This window comes from Rhinoraja longicauda, chromosome 38 (genome assembly GCF_053455715.1).
Source record: "Rhinoraja longicauda isolate Sanriku21f chromosome 38, sRhiLon1.1, whole genome shotgun sequence".
Lineage (NCBI taxonomy): Eukaryota > Metazoa > Chordata > Chondrichthyes > Rajiformes > Arhynchobatidae > Rhinoraja > Rhinoraja longicauda.
Window position 1 is genome coordinate 3,905,452 of NC_135990.1, and position 16,803 is coordinate 3,922,254.

A 16,803-nucleotide genomic window follows, 5' to 3' on the forward strand; every position below is an offset into this window, starting at 1 on the left:
ATAGAGCTCTTAAGGATAGCGGAGTCAGGGGGTATGGGGAGAAGGCAGGAACGGGGTACTGATTGAGAATGATCAGCCATGATCACATTGAGTGGCGGTGCTGGCTCGAAGGGCCGAATGGCCTCCTCCTGCACCTATTGTCTATTGAAGGGCCGAATAGCCTCCTCCTGCACCTATTGTCTATTGAAGGGCCGAATGGCCTCCTCCTGCACCTATTGTCTATTGTCTATTGAAGGGCCGAATGGCCTCCTCCTGCACCTATTTTCTATGTTTCTACTCTAAAAACATGGAGGTTTGTAGGTTAATTGGCTTGGTATAATTGTAAATTGTCCCTAGTGTGTGTAGGATCGTGTTAGTGTGCGGGGATCGCTGGTCGGCGTGGATTTGGTGGGCCGAAGGGCCTGTTTCCGCGCTGTATCTCTAAACTAAACCAAAAGCCTGATTAGTGTCAATGGATGCTTGGCGGTCAGTATGGACTTGGGCCTGTTTCCTTGCTGCATCTTTTTTCTCTCTCTCTCTCTCTCTCTCTCTCTCTCTCTCTCTCTCTCTCTCTCTCTCTCTCCTCTCTCTCTCTCTCTCTCTCTCCTCTCTCTCTCTCTCTCTCTCTCTCTCTCTCTCTCTCTCTCTCTCTCTCTCTCTCTCTCTCTCTCTCTCTCTCTCTCTCTCTCTCTCTCTCTCTCTCTCTCCTCTCTCTCTCTCTCTCTCTCTCTCCTCTCTCTCTCTCTCTCTCTCTCTCTCTCTCTCCTCTCTCTCTCTCCTCTCTCTCTCTCTCTCTCTCTCTCTCTCTCTCTCTCTCTCTCTCTCCCTCTCCTCTCTCTCTCTCTCTCCTCTCTCTCTCTCTCTCTCTCTCCCTCTCTCTCTCTCTCTCCCTCTCCCTCTCTCCCTCTCTCCTCTCTCCCTCACTCTCTCTCTCTGTGTCACTCTCTCCTCACAACTCCGCGTGGGAGTTTTTAGTTGTAGAGGACACCCAATGCAACTTTGGTACATGGTCTCTAAGTAAATATTGTGATGTATTGAAGCCTTTGGTTACAGTTCAAGTATTTGCTCACCTATAGTCATAACGATCACACTGCTGTCTCTTACAAGCTGCATGGTGCAGCCTATGGAAAAGGCATCTATCTCAGCCCAATCTCCAGCATTTCATTTGGTTACTCAGGTAAGTGATCTTTCTGTTTGCCCTCACTCTGATCACTGCAAAGTAGTCAGTTTAGTTTACTGTTACGTGTACCGAGGTACAGTGAAAAACCTTTTTGCTTGCTTGCTAACCAGTCTGCAGAGAGACTAGACATGATTACAATCGAGCCATCCAGATGTACAGATATATCTCAAAGGGAATAATGTTACTGACGTTCAGTGTAAGTTAAAGTCCAGTTAAAGGTACTTCCAGGGTCTCCAATGAGGTAGATAGTTGTTCAGGACTGCCCGCTTGTTGGTAGTAGGATGGTTCAGTTGCCTGATAACGGTTGGGAAGAAACTGTCTATGAATCTAGTAACAAAATGCTGGAGTAACTCAGCGGGTCAGCAGCATCTCGGGAGAGAAGGAATGGGCGACGGTTCGGGTCGAGACCCTTCTTCAGACTCTGAAGAAGTCTGAAGAAGGGTCTCGACCCGAAACGTCGCCCATTCCTTCTCTCCGAGATGCTGCCTGACCTGCTGAGTTACTCCAGCATTTTGTGAATAAATACCTTCGATTTGTACCAGCATCTGCAGCTATTTCCTTATGAATCTAGTAATGTGTGCTTTCACACTTCTGGCCCTTTTGCCTGATGGAGAGGGGAGAAGAGGGGGCCTTTGTGCTGAGGCTTCATGAGTGTAAATGGAGTCAGTGGATTGGAGGTTGGTTTGGGTGACGGTCTGGGTTGCGTCCACAACTCACTGCAGTTTCTTGCGGTCTTGGGTGAGCTGTTCCCAAACCAGGTTGTGATGCAGGTTCATGGAGAGATCTACTTCCACCGACTGAGTGTCGGGCATGGTCTTTGTTGAAGCAAACCCTCCAGGTTAGCCCACTCACCCATAGTCATACTGCATGGAAACAGGCCCTCTGTCCCAGCACATCCATGCTAACCAAGATGTCCCAACTATGCCAGTCCTACTTGCTATGTTTGGCCTGTATCCGTCTGCAAGTTTCCTATCCATATACCAATCCAAATTACGTTTAAATGTTGTTATTACACCTGCCTCCACCACATCTCTGGCAGCCCGAGCTATTTACCCACCACATAGGACGGCACGGTGGCGCAGCGGTAGAGTTGCTGCCTTACAGCGAATGCAGCGCCGGAGACCCGGGTTCCATCTCGACTACGGGTGCTGTCTGTACGGAGTTTGTACGTTCTCCCCGTGACCTGCGTGGGTTTTCCCTGAGATCTTCGGTTTCCTCCCACACTCCAAAGACGTGCAGGTTTGTAGGTTAATTGGCTTGGTAAATGTAAAAATTGTCCCTAGTGGGTGTGGGATAGTGTTAATAAACGGGGCTCGCTGGTCAGCACAGACCCAGTGGGCCGAAGGGCCTGTTTCCGTGCTGTATCACTAAAAAAAAAAATCAGTGTGGAAAAACACTGACCTAAAGATTCTAAAGAACACCCTTGGCTAAAGATACCTTGACCTCAAGACTCAGTGCATCCATCCTTTCTATATTCGTTGATCCATCTCTGCCATTGAATAGGTTAATGCTGATCTAATTGTGATTGTAACTGTCCACTCCAATAACATTCCACCCCCTTGCTTATGAAGAACCTACAGTGCCCTCCATAATGTTTGGGCCAAAGACCCATCATTTATTTATTTGCCTCCATACTCCACAATTTGAGATTTGTAATAGATAAAAAATCACATGGGGTTAAAGTGCACATTGTCAGATTGTATAAACACTGCTGTAATTTCTACATAGTAAAAACAAAATGCATAAAAATGGTCTTATTAATATCTGACAATGTGCCACAGAGGGCTGTGGAGGCCAAGTCAATAGATCTTTTTAAGACTGAGATAGATAGATTCTTGTTCACTACGGGTGTCAGAGGTTATGGGAGAAGGCAGGAGAATGGGGTTAGGAGGGAGAGATAGATCAGCCATGATTGATTTTTTAGATTTTTTTTAGATTTAGAGATACAGCGCAGAAACAGGCCCTTCGGCCCACCGGGTCCGCGCCGCCCAGCGATCCCCGCACACTAACACCCACTAGGGACAATTTTTACATTTGCCCAGCCAATTAACCTACATACCTGTACGTCTTTGGAGTGTGGGAGGAAACTGAAGATCTCGGAGAAAACCCACGCAGGGGAGAACGTACAAACTCCGCACAGACTGCGCCCGTAGTCAGTATCGAACCTGAGTCTCCGGCGCTGCATTCGCTGTAAGGCAGCAACTCTATCGCTGCGCCACCGTGCCGCCATTGAATGGCGGAGTAGACTTGATGGGCTGAATGGCCTGATTCTGCTCCTATCACTTATGAACTTCTGACTTCATGACTGCTCTTGATTACTGTAGAGCCGTCCACGAAGAATGTTGGTGTGTGGCTTAAGCAAGCATGCACAACCTGATCCATTCAGTCAGAACGTAGCTCCCCCCACCGCCCCCCCCCTGTCAACCTCTACCCATAAATTTCTTGGTGGTGTTTCTTTAAATGTTTTGTAACGAGTAAAAGTATTATGTAGAAGCAACTGCAGATGCTGGTCTAAACCAAAGAAAGACACAAAAAACTGGAGTAACTCAGCGGACAGGCAGCATCTCTGGAGAGAAGGAATGGGTGACGTTTCGGTCAAGACTCTTCTTCAGTCTCAGGGGAGAGGGAAACTAGAGTTATGGATGGGTATATAAAAGAGTACATTGGCAAGGGTATATTTTTTTAAAAGCAATAATACTGGAAATACTCAGCAGGGCGGGTGGTATCTAGGGAGAGAGAACCTCCCAACAGGAAAGAAACAAAACAAGTTGTTTTATTAATAATGAGACAAAGCGGGAGACCCTTTTTCAGTCCGAAGAAGGGTCCCGACCCGAAACGTCACCCATTCCTTCTCTCCAGAGACGCTGCCTGTCCCGCTGAGTTACTCCAGTATTTGGTGCACAACTAATAAATAGTTGGCCATGTTGTGGTGAAACATATAGGATTATTAAGGGGTTGGACACATTAGAGGCAGGAAACATGTTCCCAATGTTGGGGGAGTCCAGAACCAGGGGCCACAGTTTAAGAATAAGGGGTAGGTCATTTAGAACAGGGATGAGGAAAAGCTTTTTCACTCAGAGAGTTGTAAATCTGTGGAATTCTCTGCCTCAGAAGGCAGTGGAGGGCCGATTCTCTGGATGCTTTCAACAGAGAGCTAGATAGAGCTATTAAAGATAGCGGAGTCAGGGGGTAATGGGAGAAGGCAGGAACGGAGTACTGATTGAGAATGATCAGCCATGATCACATTGAATGGCGGTGGTGGCTCGAAGGTCTGAATGGCCTCCTCCTGCACCTGTTGTCTATTGTCTATCGCGAGATGGAAGTGTAAAGGAGTGTTTGCTTTTGCAGGAATGGGCAAAGGGCAACACCGCATGCCATCCAAGGACGAGCTGGTTCTCCGCTACAACAGGATGAACACTATTCCCCAGGTATTAGTAGCACACTTCCTTCCCACTCCCTGTGACCACGGACTCCTGCCCCGTCACCCTTTGTACTGAAATTGAGCTGAATACTTTATTGTCACATGAGACAAGTCACGGTGAAATTCTTTGCTTGCATGCCAAGGTATGCCAATGGTCACCACGTAAAGGGCACTGACAATGGTACAAATTCCAGTGCGCGGGGAGGGGGGGGGAATTTGTACCACTGTCAGTGCCCTTTATGTAGCGACCATTTGCATACCTTGGGTATGCAAGCAAAGAATGTCCCTGTTCCCCCCAACCTCCTCCCCTCCCTCTCTTCCCCCTCCATCTCTTCCCCTTCCCTCGGTGTGTGTCCCGCGGCAGTTCCCCCTTTGTTCTTCCCCCTCCCTCACGGTGTGCCCCCCGCGTGTTCCCCTTTGTCCTTCCCCTCCCTCACGGTCCCCCACCCACGTGTTCCCCCTTTGTCCTTCCCCCTCCCTCCTCTCTCACTGTGTTCCCCCTTTGTTCTTCCCCTTCCCTCACGTTGTGCCCCCCACGTCAGTTCCCCCTTTGTTCTTCCCTTTCCCTCACGGTGTCCCCCGCGTGTTCCCCCTTTGTCCTTCCCCCTCCCTCACGGTGTGTCCCCCGCTTGTTCCCCGCTTGTTCCCCCTTTGTCCTTCCCCTCCCTCACGGTGTCCCCGCGTCAGTTCCCCCTTTGCCCTTCCCCCTTCCTCACTGTGTCCCCCGCATCAGTTCCCCCTTTGTCCTTCCCCCTCCCTCACGGTGTCCCCCCCCGCGGCAGTTCCCCCTTTGTCCTCCCCCTCCCTCACAGTGTCCCCCCCCTAGTGTTCCCCCTTTGTCCTTCCTCACGGTGTGTCCCCCTCGTCAGTTCCCCTTTGTTCTTCCCCCTCCCTCACGGTCCCCCCCCCCCGCGGCAGTCCCCCCTTTGTCCTTCCCCCTCCCTCATGGTGTTCCCCCCGCATCAGTTCCCCCTTTGTCCTTCCCCCTCCCTCACGGTGTGCCCCCCGCACCAGCTCCCCCTTTGTCCTACCCCCTCCCTCACTGCTGTCAGAGTTGAGTTTCAACTTGTGTTTCTCGAAACTCATTCAGATTTTTGAGCACTGGTGCATTAACTTCATCGCCATGGTCTTCAATCTGATGCGTAGGATGGGAAAGTGGCTGAGGTAGCAGATGCTGAGGTACAGGCATAGAATACGGAGGTCCAGGTGGTCTTCCACCTGTGTAATAGGTGATTGAGTAAACTCACACTCGCGTAAGCGGTTCTTTACGCCCGCATCTTTATTACCAAGTTGCGCGTCTCATAGAAACATAGACAATAGGTGCAGGAGGAGGCCATTCGGCCCTTCGAGACAGCACCGCCATTCAATGTGATCACGGCCGATCATCCCGAATCAGTGCCCCGTTCCTGCTTTCTCCCCACATCCCTTGATTCCGTTAGCCCAAGAGCTAAACCTAACTCTAACACTCTCTTGTCTTGGTCGCAACCCGCTACTGCCGTTGCACGTGGCCGTTTCTGCGAGGCAGTCAGCTGTTCTCCCACGCGGCCTCCATTTCGAAGTTCTCACCCGGTCAATTTTTAATAGCAAGGAACTGCTGGACAATACAGCTCACCCTCTCCGTGACACACTGGTCAACCTGAGGAGCTCCTTCAGCAACAGGCTGGGTATAACAATAAATTCTTTATAATAATAAATAATACATTTTATCTGTCATATGTAGGTTGGCACAGGGTCAACAGTACAATGAAATGTATTTGACAAGACAACGGGTCACCTCAGCAGTAATATTCCAAGGATAAATAAGATGAATTCACCAAATGCTGGAGTAACTCAGCAGGTCAGGCAGCATCTCGGAGAGAAGGAATGGGTGACGTTTCGGGTCGAGACCCTTCTTCCGAAACGTCACCCATTCCTTCTCTCCCGAGATGCTGCCTGACCTGCTGAGTTCAGCATTTTGTGAATAAATACTTCGATTTGTACCAGCATCTGTAGTTATTTTCCTATAAATAAGATTAAAAATGACATTAGTAAGTTAAAAAGACAATATTAAAAATAATTAAAAAAGCAATATTAAAAATAATCAACATGTATGATGTGAAATGTGTTTATGAGTTCAGAAGCCTGATGGCCTGATGGTAGATACTGTCCTTAAGTCTGGCGGTACGTGCAGCCATACTCCTGTATCGTCTGCCTGACGGTAACAAGGAGAACAGCCTGCGTGCTGGGTGGCTGTGGTCCTTGATGATGCTGCGTGCCTTCCGCAGGCACCGCCGGTAGAACATGTCCTGAATGGCCGGGAGACAGTTGCCAGTGTTGTGCTGTGCCGTCATCACCACTGACTCTCTGTAGTGATTTGTGGCTGTGGGCAGAACAGTTCCCGTACCAGACTGTAATGCAGCCCGTCAGCAGGCTCTCGATGGGGCATCTGTAGAGGTTTGTGAGGATGCTGGCGTTCATGCTTGGTTCCACCAAGATGCAGCACAGAACACGGTGGCGCAGCGGTAGAGTTGCTGCCTTACAGCGAATGCAGCGCCGGAGACTCAGGTTCGATCCTGACTACGGGCGCCGTCTGTACGGAGTTTGTACGTTCTCCCCGTGACCTGCGTGGGTTTTCTCCGAGATCTTCGGTTTCCTCCCACACTCCAAAGACGGACAGGTATGTAGGTTAATTGACTGGGTAAATGTAAAAATTGTCCCTAGTGTGTGTAGGATAGTGTTAATGTGCGGGGATCGCTGGGCGGCGCCGACTCGGTGGGCCGAAGGGCCTGTTTCCGCGCTGTATCTCTAAATCTAAAATCTAAATCTAACGCCACAGGAGATCCTTCTTCCCTGTGGCTATCAAACTGTACAACCCCTCCCCCTTCTGTCATGGGGTAGACTGAGACTGACTTCCCCCCCCCCCCCCCCCCACCCCATCCCCAATCTTTGCCACTCGTCACTTTAATTCCTTGTCTCATGACTCTTGTGTGCTATTACTTTCGGCAGCTCAATATCCCTCCAGGGATAAATAATGTTCTATCGTATCAGATGCTGATTTATACCGGGTCAGCTAGCATCTCCCAACCTGAGGCATTGCCTGTCCACGTTCTCTGGAAATGCTGCCCGACCCGCTGAGTTGCTTCAGCACTTTGTGTCTATCTCCCACGTGGTCTCCGTGTCGGATACTAAACTTACGCGTACGTGGTGGCACATCCGTTTCTGATTTGCGTAACACCGAACTTACACAAGGCGACTGCAGATGCTGATTTAAAGCGCAGTGTGAAGAAGGGTCTCGACCTGAAACGTCACCCATTCCTTCCCTCCAGAGATGCTGCCTGTCCCGCTGAGTTACTCCAGCATTTTGTTTCTATCTTACACAAGGGTCTGCTGGAGATAGCCCTTTATGTAAGTCAGGGGAGCGGGGTGGGAGGAGGTTCTGAAATGTATAATCGATCCATTGGCTTGTGGCTTTGAGCAATGGTCCTGTAAGATGTTGCCTCCCTGTCTAAGGACAATGTTTGCAATTCTGGTCCTCCCATTACCGAGGATGTGGAGGCTTTGGAAAGGGTGCGGAAGAGGTTTACCAGAACATTGTGTGGGAAGGAAGGGTCTCGACCCGAAACGTCACCCATTCCTTCTCTCCAGAGATGCTGCCTGTCCCGCTGAGTTACTCCAGCTTTTTGTGTCAATTTACCAGAACATTGCTTGGGATTAGAGGGTATTAGCCGCAGGGAGAGGTTGGACAAACTGAGATTGTTTTCTTTGGTGTGGCAGAGGTTGAGGAGACACCGGGTAGCCATATATAAAATTATAAGAGGCATAGATAGGGTAGACAGTCAGAACCTTTTTCAGTTCAGTGTAGTTTATTGTCACATGTGCCGGGGTTCAGTGAAAAGCGTTTGTTGCGTGCTAACCAGACAGCGGAAAGACAATACATGATTACAATCGAGCCATTGACAGTGTATGGTAGAGATTTAAGAGTGTGGAGCGATTGTAATGTGTGACTGTAGATCTGCTTCTGCGGCCGGCACGCAAATGGTCGCCTGGGTTGGGCGCCATCTTGGAAACGCAGAGTCAGGACGTCAAAGAATAGAGAACAGAACTTTATTTGAGAGGGGCAAGGTGTAAAGGAGATGAGCAGGGCAGGTTTTTTCACATCGAGAGTGGTGGGTGCCTGGAGCATGCAGCCAGGGGTGGCAGTGGGCACAGACGCAATGGTGGCATTCAAGAGACTTTTAGATATACATTGTGGACCGGTAGACTTGGCACCTCCTGCCTGCCCATCAGTATGCTTGTAATTTACTGCTATCATTGAAAGAAAGAAAGGTGTGTGTGCGTGTGTTTGTGTGTGTGGGTTTTGTGTGTGTGTCTGTCTGTCTCTGTGTGAGTATGTGTGTATGGGTTTTGTGTGTGTGTTTGTGTGTCTCTGTGTCAGTGTGTGTGTGTGGGTTTTGTGTGTGGGTTTGTTTGTGTGTCTCTGTGTGAGTGTGTGTGTGTATGGGTTTTGTGTGTTTGTTTGTGTGTTTCTGTGTCAGTGTGTGTGTGGGTTGTGTGTGTGTCTGTGTCTCTGAGTGTGTGTGTATGTGTGTGTGTTTGCGTGCGTGTGGGTTTTGTGTGTGTGTGTGTCTGTCTCTGTGTCAGTGTGTGTGTGTGTGGGTTTTGTGTGTATGTGTGTGTGTGTTTGTTTGTGTGTGTGTCTGTGTCAGTGTGTGTGTGGGTTGTGTGTGTGTCTGTGTCTCAGTGTGTGTGTGTGGGTTGTGTGTGTGTGTGTGTGAGAGACAGACATCCTTGCAAATGTTCTATGCACCCTCTAGCTTTATTGTTCGTGTGTGTACATATATAAGGACGTGTGCTTGTGCATGTATGGTTGTGTGTGTGTGTGTGTGTGTGTGTGTGTGTGTGTGTGTGTGTGTGTGTGTGTGTGTGTGTGTGTGTGTGTGTGTGTGTGCATACATGCACATGTAGGTACAATTACACGGACCAAACTTGTTTTCCATCGTAGCTACAACTTTCCATCAAAAATCTATTTCTCCTTCATCACATAAAACATACATGTGCACTGAAACAGAAAAATGAGCAAGTCAGTTCTCGGCCTCCTGGGCAGTATAATTCACCCATTTCTTCTGCTTTCAGAAGACTAATATCCATTTTTTCCTTCCACAGACAAGACCCATTCAATCCAGATTCTTACAGAGTCGAAACTTGAATTGTATAGCACTTTGTGAAGGTAGGAATCTCCTCTCCTTTCTCCACTGCTGCACGCCACCTCCCAGAGAGGATTACCAGCGCTATTTTTTATGTTTGTTAAATAACCTTTCCTCGCCTATTTATTCACCCAGCGTGGAAACTGTGAACAAGGAAACAAGTGAACACGAAATCAAGGGGTATGGGGGAAAGCAGGAACGGGGTACTGATTTGAGATGATCAGCCATGATCATATTGAATGGCGATGCTGGCTCGAAGGGCCGAATGGCCTACTCCTGCACCTATTTTTCTATGTTTCTATTATTTTATTACTAAGGTTCAATCTTCATAAATTCATAAGGTCAGAGGAGCAGAATTGGGTCATTCAACCCATCAAGTCTACTCCGCCATTCAATCATGGCCGATCTGTCTTTCCCTCTCAACCCCGTTCACCCGACTTCTCCCCAAAACCCCAGCCAGAAGGGTCTCGACCCGAAACGTCACCCATTCCTTCTCTCCCGAGATGCTGCCTGACCTGCTGAGTTACTCCAGCATTTTGTGAATAAATCGTACTGATCAAGAACCCATCAATCTCTGCCTTAGAAATATCAATTGACTTGGCCTCCACAAATCTGTGGAGCAGGTTTATTCTGGAAACCTGAAGTTTTTGAATTGAGGATTGGCTTTTATTTCTGTCAGTGATTGGTGCCCCAATCCTTCCCTCTTCTGCCGAGCTCCCTCGATCAAGCTGTCTTCACTAAATACCTTTATGCTTAAACTCTGCAATTCTACGCCAACCCAACCATTTTAATACAGGCCCACCACCGATTTTCCAGGAACTAGTGGTTTCCCCCCTCCCCCCCCCCCCCCTTTAATCCGGACAAAAACACCCCCTGGAAATTCCACCAAAAATGTGGTGCCTAAGCCAGGAGAGGCGGTCGATCTCGACCTCATCGGGACTTCCGCGCCGATCGGTGGATCGAATTTGCCCCCTGCGGCTGGGGCTCTGGAACTCTGGCCTGGCCGGAGCCGGCAGATCCGTTCCCATAACCGACTTCCACGGTCGACTTTGCGTGTCGGTATCTCGGTCCCCCTCAGGCCGTGACCTCTGTTGTTACGGCAAAACGGAGAATCCAGAAAGGCTCTGGAACCGAGGGGGAACGGAAAATGGGTGGCGTGACCTGTAGCAATACAGACGATGGCAAACCAAAATGGTTGAACAATGAGAATCACCTGGCTCTCTCCATGTGACGTTGATTGCAAGATCAACAGTTACAAATCGTTGATTTGTAAACATGCCCTATTGGGGGCGTGCAGCGTAGGTTTACTAGGTTAAATGGCGGGACTGTCGTATGTTGAAAGACTGGAGCGACTAGGCTTGTATACACTGGAATTTAGAAGGATGGGAGGAGATCTTATTGAAACATATAAGATTATTAAGGGGTTGGACACGTTAGAGGCAGTAAACATGTTCCCAATGTTGGGGGAAGTCCAGAACAAGGGGCCACAGTTTAAGAATAAAGGGTAAGCCATTTAGAACGGAGATGAGGAAAAACTTTTTCAGTCAGAGAGTTGTAAATCTGTGGAATTCTCTGCCTCAGAGGGCAGTGGAGGCCAATTCTCTGAATGCTTTCAAGAGAGAGCTAGATAGAGCTCTTAAGGATAACGGAGTCAGGGGGTATGGGGAGAAGGCCAGAACGGGGTACTGATTGAGAATGATCAGCAATGATCACATTGAATGGCGGTGCTGGCTCGAAGGGCCGAATGGCCTCCTCCTGCACCTATTGTCTATTGTCTATTGTTGATGAAATCTTGATGTTTCAACTTCTCTCTCTCTTTACGTTATTTTTCGTAGTTATTACTTCAAAAGACCTCCAGAAACACGGGAACATTTGGGTCTGCCCTGTCTCGGACCACGTCTGCACTCGGTTCTTTTTTGTGTGAGTATCGGGAGAGGCCGAGATACGTTCAGAAGTGAGAGGAGCAGAATTAGGCCATTCGGCCCATTGAGTCCACTCCGCCATTCAATCATGGCTGATCCACCTTTCCCTCTCAACCCCATTCTCCTGCCTTCTCCCCATACCCTTTGACACTCATACTAATCCATTAGAACTTATCCATCTCAGCTATAAAAATACCCAATGACTTGGCCTCCACAGCCACCCGCCAAGGACTACCTTATCAGACTTGTTAAAGTTTTTGAAAGCCTTTATCTTGTCCCTTTAGACAATGTCCACCACACTCTTGTTAGTCCCACTAATCTGTAGTTTAGTTTAGTTTAGTTTAGAGATAGAGCGCGGAAACAGGCCCTTCGGCCGCCCAGCGATCCCCGCACACTAACACTATCCTACACCCACTAGGGACAATTATGACATTGGCCCAGCCAATTAACCTACAAACCCGCACGTCTTTGGAGTGTGGGACGAAACCGAAGATCTCAGAGAAAACCCACGCAGGTCACGGGGAGAACGTACAAACTCCGTACAGACAGCGCCCGTAGTCAGGGTCAAACCCAGGTCTCTGGCGCTGCATTCGCTGTAAGGCAGTAAGGCAGCAACTCTACCGCTGCGCCACCGTGACTGTAATTCGCAGGCTTTTCCTTACAGCTTTTCTTAAACAGAGGCACAACATGAGCCACTCATTCAATGCTACAAATATCTCAGCCAGAACCCCCAGCATCTCTCCCCTAGCTACCTACAATGTCCGAAGAAACACTCAATTAGATCCCAGGAACGTCTTCATAGAGTCATGGAGCGATACAGTGTGGAAACAGGCCCTTCGGCCCAACTTGCCCACACCGGCCAAACCCGATCCGTTTCTGAGCCTTCACAACCCTCCTGGGCAGAGAATTTTGAAAGATTCACCACCCTTTGCATGAAGAATTTCTTCCTCGCTTAAATCTGACATAATCTACCTCTTACTCAGAGATCTAATGGGGAGGGGTGGAAGCTTCAAGAGTTTAAAAGTCTGAAGAAGTGTCCCGACCTGAAACGTCACCTATCCATGTTCTCCCGAGATGCTGCCTGACCCGCTGAATTACTCCAGCACTCTGTGAAGCGTCACCTATCCGTGTTCTCCCGAGATGCTGCCTGACCCGCTGAGTTACTCCAGCACTCTGTGAAACGTCACCTATCCATGTTCTCCAGAGATGCTGCCTAACCCGCTGAGTTACTCCAGCACTTAGTGTCCTTTTGTGTAAACCAACATCTGCAGTTCCTTTTTTTTACTTCAAGTTTACTAACGACTCAGTATCAATCCAGATTAAAACAAATGTGACATCACCTTTGTAAATTAAGGATTCTTGTGAGTGTCCCATCCATTTGCTTAGTAACATCACATACATTAATTTCCACATGTTTCTTTATTGGAAGGAACAGCAGACGCTGGTTAACATTGAAGATAAACACAAAATACCAGGGTAACTCAGCGGGTCAGGCAGCATCTCTGGAGAAAAGGAATAGGTGACTTTTGGGTTGAGACTCGTTGGAAGAAAGGACTCGACACGAAATGTCACCCATTCCTTCTCTCCAGAGAAGCTGCCTGACCCGCTGAGTTACTCCAGCATTTTGTGTCTGTCTTCAACAATTTTTCTGCTTGTTGTTCGGCTCGGACTTTCAAAATCGTCACGTGCTCCAAGCTCATAGAATCACCATGCCCATCTCCCGATAACTGGAATTTTTGAAGGATGAGAGGGGATCTTATAGAAACGTATAAAGTTATAAAAGGGCTGGACAAGCTAGATGCAGGAAAAATGTTCCCAATGTTGGCGGAGTCCAGAACCAGGGGGCCACACAGTCTAAGAATTAAGATGGAGGCCATTTAAAACTGAGGTGAGAAGAAACTTTTTCACCCAGAGAGTTGTGAATTTGTGGAATTCTCTGCCACAGAGGGCAGTGGAGGCCAAATCACTGGATGGATTTAAGAGAGTTAGATAGAGCTCTAGGGGCTAGTGGAATCAAGGGATAAGGCAGGCAAGGGTTACTGATTGTGGATGATCAGCCATGATCAAGTCAAGTTTATTTGTCACATACACATACACGATGTGCAGTGAAATGAAAGTGGCAATGCCTGCGGATTGTGCACAAAAAATAATTACAGTTACAGCATATAAATAAAGTTAATAAAGTTACTATAGTGTAGACAAAATTTAGTCTCTGGAGTTATAAAAGTTGACAGTCCTGATGGCCTGTGGGAAGAAACTCCGTCTCATCCTCTCCGTTTTCACAGCGTGACAGCGGAGGCGTTTGCCTGACCGTAGCATCTGGAACAGTCCGTTGCTGAGGTGGCAGGGGTCCCTCATAATCTTGCTTGCTCTGGATCTGCACCTCCTGATGTATAGGTCCTGCAGGGGGACGAGTGTAGTTCCCATGGTGCGTTCAGCCGAACGCACTACTCTCTGCAGGGCCATCCTGTCCTGGGCAGAGCTGTTCTCAAACCAGACTGTATGATCACAATGAATGGCGGTGCGTACAGGCTCGAAGGGCCGAATGGCCTCCTCCTGCACCTATTGTCTATGTCTCTATTGTCATTTTCAGGTATGAGGATGGACAGGTTGGAGATGCCAACATTAATACTCAGGACCCCAAAATCCAGAAGGAAATTATGCGCGTCATTGGCACTCAGGTTTAAAACAGCCACACTTCGCAGACCACTGACTGAACCATCTACAAGATGCCCTCCACAGATTTGAGACCCACCTCAATCATCACCAATCTTCCTTCCCTGGGCTTTCGCAAGGATTCTTTATAAATATTTTCAGCGGGAAAGGTTTTTGAACCCAGAACAAAAGAGAAAATGAAACTTAGTTTATCTCAAACCATGCATCAGTGCTGTAATGGTGTTATGATATATGTATATATATTTAAATATATATATAGAATGTGCTTTTTTGTATGACTGTAACGTGTATGTTTGACAAGAAAATGTCATCAGTTTCATTAAATTATATGTATGAAAAATAAATATTTTGCACAATTTTGACTGTGATTATATTTTTAGTTGTGTAGGAAAGAACGGCAGAGAATAGACAATAGGTGCAGGAGGAGGCCATTCAGCCCTTCGAGCCAGCACCGCCATTCAATGTGATCATGGCTGATCATTCTCAATCAGTACCCCGTTCCTGCCTTCTCCCCATACCCCCTGACTCCGCTATCCTTAAGAGCTCTATCTAGCTCTCTCTTGAGACCTGGTTTACACCGAAGATAGACACAAAATGCTGGAGTAACTCAGCAGGACAGGCAGCATCTTTGAATAATCAGAGATGCTGCCTGTCCCGCTGAGTTACTCCAGCAAAATGCTGTATTATGAGTTATATAAGAAAATAACTGCAGATGCTGGTACAAATCGATTTATTCACAAAATGCTGGAGTAACTCAGCAGGTCAGGCAGCATCTCGGGAGAGAAGGAATGGGTGACGTTTCGGGTCGAGACCCTTCTTCAGACTGATGTCGGGGGTGGGACAAAGGAAGGATATAGGTGGAGACAGGAAGATAGAGGGAGATCTGGGAAGGAGGAGGGGAAGGGAGGGACAGAGGAGCTATCTGAAGTTGGAGAAGTCGACGTTCATACCACCGGGCCGCAAACTGCCCAGGCGAAATATGAGGTGCTGCTCCTCCAATTTCCGGCGGGCCTCACTATGGCACTGGAGGAGGCCCATGACAGAGAGGTCAGACTGGGAATGGGAGGGGGAGTTAAAGTGCTGGGCCACCGGGAGATCAGTTGCGTTAATGCGGACCGAGCGCAGGTGTTCAGCGAAGCGATCGCCGAGCCTGCGCTTGGTTTCGCCGATATAGATAAGTTGACATCTAGAGCAGCGGATGCAATAGATGAGGTTGGATGAGGTTGGAGGAGGTGCAAGTGAACCTCTGTCTCACCTGGAAAGAATGTTTGGGTCCTTTGATGGAGTTGAGGGGGGAGGTAAAGGGACAGGTGTTGCATCTCGTGCGGTTGCAAGGGAAAGTGCCCGGGGTTAGGGTGGTTTGGGTAGGAAGGGACGAGTGGACCAGGGAGTTGCGGAGGGAACGGTCTCTGCGGAACGCAGAGAGGGGAGGGGATGGGAAGATATGGCCAGTGGTTGCCCAGTTGCTGTTTCCAATGGTGAAGATTATAGTCGGTCCACTCTGACTAGCGATCCTCGCACATTAACACTATCATAGGATAGGGACAATTTACACATACACCAAGTCAATTTACCCTACAAACCTGTACATCCTTGGAGTGTGGGAGGTAACTGGAGAACCCAGAGAAAACCCCCGCAGGTCACGGGAAGAACATACAAACTCCAAAGTCGGGATCGAACCGGGGTCTCTGGCGGTGTATGGCAGCAACTCTACCGCTGCGCCACTGTGCAATTAGCATATAAAACATACATATAACAGTTGTTGTTCTGACCTGAGAAATGCTAGGTGTAAAATCTAAGTTTAGAAACTTGCTTTTAAGAATGAAGAAAATCACAAAATATTTCATCTTTTAAAGCAAAGGGCAATTCTTGCAGCTTTGATCTGTGGTATGTGGTTCTCAGAGATGCTGCCTAACCCGTTGAGTTATTTGTGTCTATCTTGAATACACACAGAAAGTGGTGGCACAGAGGCAGCTGGTAGAGCCACTGCCTCACTGCACCAGAGACCCAGGTTCAATCCTGACCTTGGGTACTGTGTGTGCGGTCTTTGTGACCACCTGAGTTTCCTCCAGCTTACTGGAACATCCCAAGGACGTGCAGGTTTGTAGGTAAATTGGCATCTGTAGAAATCACCTCAAGTGTGTAGGGAGTGGATGAGCATTAGGCCATTCGGCCCATCGAGTCTACTCCGCCATTCAATCATGGCTGATCTATCTTTCCCTCTCAACCCCCTTCTCCCCAAAACCCCTGACACCATTTCTAATCAAGAATCTGTCAATCTCCCCCTTAAAGTTATCCATTGACTTGTCCTCCACAGCCCTCACATCCTGCACACTGGGGACAATTTACAGAAGTTAATTAACCTACAACTCTGCACGTCTTTGGGATGTGGGAGGAGACCGGAGCACCCGGAGAAAACCCATGTGATCACAGGGAGAACGT

The 16,803-nt window shown here is 48.4% G+C and overlaps 1 protein-coding gene across 5 annotated transcripts in view; it reads left to right on the top strand.

Moving 5' to 3' along the window:
• Positions 1 to 14,655, top strand: part of LOC144610999 (protein mono-ADP-ribosyltransferase PARP6) — a 122,312-nt gene extending 107,657 nt beyond the window's left edge. For 2 of the 5 annotated variants that reach the window (XM_078430087.1, XM_078430084.1), the window contains exons 21-25: positions 1,087 to 1,156; positions 4,508 to 4,587; positions 9,723 to 9,786; positions 11,599 to 11,683; positions 14,279 to 14,655. In XM_078430087.1, coding sequence (XP_078286213.1) covers positions 1,087 to 1,156; positions 4,508 to 4,587; positions 9,723 to 9,786; positions 11,599 to 11,683; positions 14,279 to 14,372 — 393 coding nt within the window. In that variant the 3' untranslated portion in view covers positions 14,373 to 14,655. Of the gene's footprint in view, positions 1 to 1,055; positions 1,157 to 4,507; positions 4,591 to 9,722; positions 9,787 to 11,598; positions 11,684 to 14,278 lie in introns of those variants that run through there. The other 3 variants (XM_078430086.1, XM_078430083.1, XR_013549467.1) reach the window with 2 other exon arrangements.
• The last annotated feature ends 2,148 nt before the right edge of the window (positions 14,656 to 16,803 follow it).